Source organism: Protobothrops mucrosquamatus, unplaced genomic scaffold (assembly GCF_001527695.2).
Source record: "Protobothrops mucrosquamatus isolate PMUCROS unplaced genomic scaffold, P.Mucros_1.0 scaffold2199, whole genome shotgun sequence".
Lineage (NCBI taxonomy): Eukaryota > Metazoa > Chordata > Lepidosauria > Squamata > Viperidae > Protobothrops > Protobothrops mucrosquamatus.
The window spans coordinates 73,606-80,910 of record NW_015388292.1 but is presented as its reverse complement, the minus strand read 5'-3'; the positions used below and the strand labels follow the sequence as shown (position 1 = coordinate 80,910).

The window sequence follows — 7,305 nt, the reverse complement described above, 5'->3', positions numbered from 1 at the left end:
TCCTTTCTTCTCTTTCTTTCTTTCTTTCTTTCTCTTCCTTCCTTCCTTACTTCCATCCATCCATCCTTTCTTTCTTTCTTCCTTCCATCTATCTTCCCTCCCTCCCTCCCTCCCTCCCTCTCTTCCTTCCATCTTTCTTTTTTCTTTCCTTCCTTCCATCTTTCTTTTTTCTCTTTCTTTCCTTCCTTCCTTCCATCTATCTATCTTCCTTCCTTCCTTTGTTCCATCTATCTATCTATCTTCCTTCCTTTCTCCCTCCCTCCCTTCCATCTTTCTTTTTTCCTTCCTTCCTTCCTTCCTTCTTTCTTTCTTTTCTTACTTTGTTCCTTCCATCTATCTTCCTTCCTTTGTTCCTTCCTTTCATCTTCCTCCCTCCCTCCCTTTCTTCCTTCCTTCCATCTTTCTTTTTTCCTTCCTTCCATCTTTCCTTCCTTCCTTCCTTCCTTCCTTCCTTCTTTCTTTCTTTCTTTCTTTCTTTTCTTACTTTGTTCCTTCCATCTATCTTCCTTCCTTCGTTCCTTTCATCTTCCTCCCTCCCTCCCTCCCTTTCTTCCTTCCATCTTTCTTTTTTCCTTCCTTCCATCTTTCCTTCCTTCCTTCGTTCCTTCCATCTATCTTCCTTCCTTCCTCCCCTCCTTCCGTCCATCTTCCTTCCTTCCTTCCCTCCCTCCCTCCCTTCTGTCAAAAAGTCAAGATGGGCTCCAGACCTCATCAGCTCCGTCCAGAGCCTTTCTAGAAGTGCACCCATCATCCCCAGCCAGCCTCACCACCATCCTTGGACCATGCCAGGTTTGGAAAGATTGATCCATGGGTTTGAGAAACATGTTTTGCTGGATAATCTGGCCTGTTTTAAAAAGCCCAGGCGATGCGCAGAGGGGAGAAAGCTGCAGAAAAGCATCGGGGAGACGGTGGCGCCCAGCAGTAACGATGGGTGGGAGAGTCCTTATAGGGCAGGAGGGAAGGAGAAGAAAGGCAGAAGCCATCTGAGAAAAGAGAAAGAGGACCCTTCCCAGAGACCCCTCCCTTGGCTGTCCCTTGATTTTCTGCTCCATTTGGCAAAAACAATTTTCATTTAAGTCAAAAGGAAAAGAGAAGCAAGCACTTGGTAAGCAAAAGATAGCATTGTCTTTATTTCTAAGTACGGTGGTTTTCTATCCCATCCTTGTGCTCAAAGGTTTCTCAAAAAACAATACAGGTAGTCCTCAACTTATGACCACAACTGAGCCCAAAATTTCTATTGCTGAGCAAGACAGCTGTTCACAGTGAGCTTTGCTCCATTCTACGACCTTCCTTGCCCCAGTTACAAAGTGAATCACCGCGGATGTTAAGTTAGTCACGCGGTTGCTAAGCAAATCTGCCTTCCCCGTTGACTTTGCTGGTCAGACGGTCGCAAAAGGGGATCGCGTGACCCCGGGGAGACACCACGACCATCGTAAACACCCTGCCAGTTGCAAAGCATCTGAATTTTGATTGCTTTGACTGCAAGGATGCTGCAACCGTCGTTAAGTATGAAAAACGGCCGTAAGTCGCTTTTTTCCGCTGCGCTTTCAGTGAAGTATCCGTTGAAACTTTGAAATGGGAGCAGAGTCACACTTTAGAAGAATAGAATAGAGCTGGAAGGGACTTTGGAGGTCTTCTAGTCCAGCCCCCCGCTTAAGCAGGAGAACCTACACCATCTCAGACAGGTGATTGTCCAGTCTCTTCTTAAAAATCTCCAGTGATGGAGCACCCACGATTTCTGGAGGTAAGTTGTTCCACTGGTTGATTGTCCTCACTGTCAGGAAGTTTTTCCTTAATTCCAGGTTGCTTCTCTCTTTGATCAGTTTCCAACCATTGTTTCTCATCCTTCCCTCTGGTGCTTTGGTGAACAACCTGACTCCCTCTGCCTTGTGGCAGCTTCTCAGATACTGGAACACTGCTATCATGTCTCCCCTATTTCTTCTTTCCTTTAGACTAGCCAAACTCAAGTCCCGCAGCCTTTCTTCGTATGTTTTAGTCTCCAGGCCTTTGACCATCCTAGTTGCTCTTCTCTGAATTTTTTCCAAACTCTCAACATCTGTTTTGTGATATGATGACCAAAATTGGCTGCAGTATTCCAGGTGTGGTCTTACTAGGGCTCAATGGGGGTCTGTAGCCAGCTACACCCAATAATCTGTTTTTTTTCCTTGACTGCCCAGTAAAGACCCCTCCCCCAAACCCAGACCCTCCCAGATAAGCAGGAGAGAGCACTTTTACTGCTATCTATCCTCCACCCAAGGTACTGCAGCCAAACTCTCATAGCTTAACTGCGAGATGCTCTCCAGATTTTAAATCCCCCCCTACATCCCTTAACAAGCTTTGAGCTTCTAGACCTCATGATAATTTTTTTCGTAGAAGCTGTTGCTTTGCATATCCCAGCAATGGAAGATCACGGCCATTTCATAACCACCCGGTTGTTGTTGGGGTTTTTTGTCTCTCTCTCGCTGCATATACTGTAGTCCTCAACTTACGACTGTATAAAGTTACGACAGAGTTTAAAAAGTGACTTTACAACCAGTCCTCGTACTTATGACAGTCCCGATGTCTCTGTGCTGATGGGATCAGAATTGGGGCACTTGGCAACTGGCTTCTATTTACGACCGTTGCAACGTCCCAGGGTCAAGAGATCACCCTTTGGGACCTTCTGTCAATCAGTGTCAATGGGGGAAGCCTGATTTGTTTAACAACCATGTGATTCACTTAACAATTGCAGCGATTGGTTTACCAACCATATCAAAAAAAAAAAAAGGTCGTAGAATCGGGAACAACTCAACAAATTCATTGCTCAGGGATGGAAGCTGCCATCCAAACTGCGGTCGTAAATCAAGGATTACCCTAGGGTTTTTTTTTCTATCCAATGAACATTGAATCTAAGGCTGAAGGAATGCATGCCAATGCCACATGGTGCTATAGTATGGCATGGTACGAAGAAAGGATGCCCACCAATCAAACTAAGAATCAATCATAGATATAGGGAGCTTTAAGGAGTGGGCTGATGTGCTTTTTGGGGTGAGTGGGGTACACTCAGAGTTTCACCTCCGTGCGATACAGAGGTGATGGGGACAGCTGTTGCCTCCTAGCCGTGATGATCAACTTGCCAGCATCGTTCAGGGAGCAACTGACGGACAGAGGATCCATGTCTGTTGGCAGCTGGCACTTGTGGGTGAAGGTATTGGAGACGATGCCATCATCGGCCATCTGCAAGGAAAGAAAACATAAATGGGTGAGCCCAACTTTGGCATAGTCTATAGCAGGGGTCTTCAAACTTGGCCCTTTTATGTCTTGCGGACTTCAACTCCCAGAATTCCTCAGCCAGGCACGCATGGGAGTTAAAGTCCACAAGTCATAAAAGGGCCATGTTTGAAGACCCCTGCCATAGACCCATGAGGAATTCTGGGAGTTGAAGTCCACAAGTCATAAAAGAGCCAAGTTTGAAGCCCCCGACGATACATAAGTGGGTTTTAGTTGCAGTTTGGGCATTCGGTCTCTAAATGTTCGCCATCACTGGTACAGGGGGTACCTTGCTCAATAGTTGCAACTGTGAGAGGGATCTCAGAGTCCTAGTGGACAATCAGTTAAATATAAGCCTGCCGTGTGCTGCAGCTGCCCAAAAAGCCAACAGAGTGCTAGGCTGCATTAACAGAGGGATAGAATCAAGATCATGTGAAGTGTTAATGCCACTTTACAAGGCCTTGGAATCCTGCATCCAGTTTTGGTCACCATGATGTAAAAAAGATGCTGAGACTCTAGAAAGAGTACAGAGAAGAGCAACAAAGATGATTAGGGGACTGGAGGCTAAAGCATATAAGGAACGGTTGCTGGAATTGGCTATGTCTAGTTTAATGAAGAGAAGGACGAGGGGGGACATGATAGCAGTGTTCCAATATCTCGGGGGCTGCCCCAAAGAAGAGGGAGTCAAGCTATTCTCCAAAGCGCCTGAAGGCAGGACAAGAAGCAACGGATGGAAACTAATCAAGGAGAGAAGCAACTTAGAACTAAGGAGAAACTTCCTGACAGTTAGAACAATTAACCAGTGGAACAACCTGCCTCCAGAATCGGTGAAAGCGGTAAAGGCTCTCTCCCTCCCCTGATCCCTCACTCCCCTCAAGCGGTGTTTTTCTCAGCCTCGGCAGCTTTAAGATGTCTGGACTTTAGTTCCCAGATTTTCCCAGCCAAGTGTGGAATTCTGAAAGTCAAAATCCACACATCTCAAAGTTGTTAAGGTTGAGAAACCGTGCCCTAAGCAGGGACCTATTTGGGTGTTGATGACTTTAGTGAATAGATCATCGCTGAAAAGCAGCAGCAGCAGATAAACCGAATTGAAATTAGAAAATAATAATAATAATAATAATAATAGTAGTAGTAGTAGTAGTAGTAATAATAGTAGTAATAATAATAATAATAATAATAAAGTTGGAAGGGACCTTGGAGGTCATCTAGTCCAACCCCCTGCTCAGGCAGGAAACCTTATACCATTTCAGACAAATGGCCGTCCAGTCTCTTCTTAAAAACTTCCAGTGTTGGAGCATTCACCGCTTCTGGAGGCAGGTTGTTCCACTGGTTAATTGTTCTGTCAGGAAGTTTCTCCTTAGTTCCAGGTTGCTTCTCTCCTTGATTAGTTTCCATCCCTTGCTTCTTGTCCTGCCTTCAGGCGCTTTGGAAAATAGCTTGACTCCCTCTTCTTTGGGGCAGCCCCTGAGATATTGGAACACTGCTATCATGTCCCCCCTCGTCATCCCTCTTTCCTTTTTTTTATGGCTGCCTCCTATCTTCTCTCCTTCTTTGTCTCCAATCCATGTCCTTCTTTACCCTCTCCTGCTCCCCCACCCCCACCCCCTTCCTGCTCTGTGGCTAAGTTTATGCAACCATCTTAATTCAGGTCAGCCGAAGATGCGTTTGCATAATAGAAGCAACTTGACTTCGGTTAACCTTGGCGAGGGGTGTTGTTAAGGCAGGGCACAAACTTTAAAAAAATGAGTCAGTTCAGTAATCAGGTTAAGTGTGCTGTTTGAAAACATACGGCACATTGAGGCCGGAGAAAACTAATTTGTTCTACATTAGCTTAGGCAATTGGTAAGATCTGAGCAAACGCAACACATATGGCCGGTCGCTTAGGGGCTGTTCGGAGTTACAATAGAGGCCCGAAAAAACTACCGACAGCCCAGTTATGAAGTTAACAGAATAACAGAGCTGGAACGGACCTTGGAGCTCAAGGCAGGAGACTCTATAGTACAGTGGTGGTGAACCTATGGCACACGTGCCAGAGGCGGCACTCAGAGCCCTCTCTGTAGGCACGCTCGCCATGCCCCGGAGATGGCAACCGTCCCGCTTCAACAGGCCGCTCGTTAATTTGCTGAGGTCCCACATGGCTGGATGCATCCCAGCACCCATGCGCTCGCTGGCCTCTGTGTGCAGGGGCCGATGGTGTCAGGCAGCATCCACCCCGGCCCCTGCCTCACCTTGCCCTGTGACAATGGCACCCCCACCCTGCCTCGCCTCGCCTCACCCCGCAGGACGAGCCTCCTGCCCACTGCCCCACCTGCCAGAGACCCCCTGGATCTCCCCCAACCCTGCCCGGCCCCCACAGGCATCCCTCCCCACGAGCAACATTGAAGTGATCACGCCCACCTTGGCCACACCCACCCAATCTGCCATGACTACCACAGCTATACCCATCCAGTGGGCCACGCCCACCTGGCACCTGGCGATAAATAAGTGGGTTTTGGGTTGCAGTTTGGGCATTCAGTATCTAAAAGGTTCGCCATCACTGCTGTAGTACCAGGGGTAGGCAACCTTAGCTCTTTTATAACTCGTGGACTTCAACTCCCAGAATTCCTGAGCCAGCATGGCTCAGCTTGGAAACCTCTTCCTTTCCTCTCAGCATGGCTGGCTCAGGAATTCTGGGAGTTGAAGTCCACGAGTCATAAAAGAACCAAGGTTGCCTACCCCTGCCCTATACCATTTCAGACAAGTGACTGTCCAGTCTCTTCTTTAAAACCGCCAGTAATGGAGCACCCACAACTTCTGGAGGCAGGTTGTTCAATTGATTAATTGTTCTGTTGGGAAATTCCTCCTTAGTTTTACGTTGCTTCTCTCCTTGATTAGTTTCCATTCGTTGCTTCTTGTCCTGCTTTCAGTTGCTTTGAAGAATAGGTTGACCCCCTCTTATCTGTGGCAGCCCCTCAGATATTGGAAGACTAATCAGGTCACTCCAATCTTTCTTTTCATTAAATTAGACATGCCCAATTCCTGCAACCGTTGTTCGTATGTTTTATCCTCCAGTCCCCTGATCGTCTTTGTTGCTCTTCTCTGCACTCTTTCTAGAGTCTCAACATCTTTTTTACATCGTGGTGACCAAAACTAGGTGCAGTATTCCAAGTGTGGCCTTACCAAGGCATTGTAAAGTGGTATTAACACTTCACGTGATCTTGATTCTATCCCTCTGTTAATGCAGGCTAGGACTGTTCCAATGGCCAGCACCACCCACAGTCATATTATTGCATTTTTGCACACCTCCACTGTCTCCCGGAGTTTGCCCACATTCAAGTTCATTGCGTCACTGGCTCTATCTAACCATCTCCTCCTCTGCCGTCCCCTTCCCCTTCCGTCTTTCCCACCATCATCAGGGTCTTCTCCAACGAGCCCTCTCTTCACATTAGGTGGCCAAAGTATTTGAGCTTCAGCTTCAATATCTGTCCTTCCAAAGAAACAGCCAGGGTTGGTTTTCCTTCAGGATTGCCTGATTTGATCTCCTTGCAGACTGCAGCCCAATTCAGCCCAATTGAAAGAGGTGCCAAAAAATGTGGAAGACGGCAGGTTTGGGGATTCCCAGGACACAAGTGTCCTCCAGAGTTAGCTTAACCTCATGAGTGACGGTGCTGCTTGGAGCTAATTTTAGCGATTGGGAGATCTGCTTAATGGCCAAAGCAAGTCATCCCTTTGGACATTCCAATCGCATAAGAATTCCTCCCTCGACTGGGTTTTAAACGTGTTGTGGGAAGGGGGACCCGGGGTATCGGTTCCTTTTTATCCCCTCTGCATATCTCAGCCCTGACAGGAGCCCCCTTCTTACCTTCTCAGCTTGGATAACAATGCAATAGTTGTAGGAAGTCACCACAATATCTTGAGGTTCAAACTGGCTGAGATCCGTGATGACCTGGTATTTGTTCCCACTGGCCACCACGTTGCTGCTGCCCAAGGCGGAGGAATGGACTGACGGAGGGGAGCCTGGAAAGGGTGCAAAGAGAAGGGAGTATGTGTGTGTGTGTGTGTGTGTGTGTGTGTGTG

At 47.4% G+C, this 7,305-nt stretch overlaps 1 protein-coding gene across 1 annotated transcript in view; it reads right to left on the bottom strand.

Moving 5' to 3' along the window:
• Window positions 1–3,042: 3,042 nt before the first annotated feature.
• LOC107295029 (heat shock protein beta-7-like) overlaps window positions 3,043–7,305 on the bottom strand; it is a 6,729-nt gene continuing 2,466 nt past the window's right edge. Inside the window, exons 2-3 of the mRNA XM_015824316.2 lie at window positions 7,091–7,245; window positions 3,043–3,216 (exon numbers count right to left, since the gene is read on the bottom strand). Coding sequence (XP_015679802.2) covers window positions 3,043–3,216; window positions 7,091–7,245 — 329 coding nt within the window. The remainder of the gene's footprint in view (window positions 3,217–7,090; window positions 7,246–7,305) is intronic.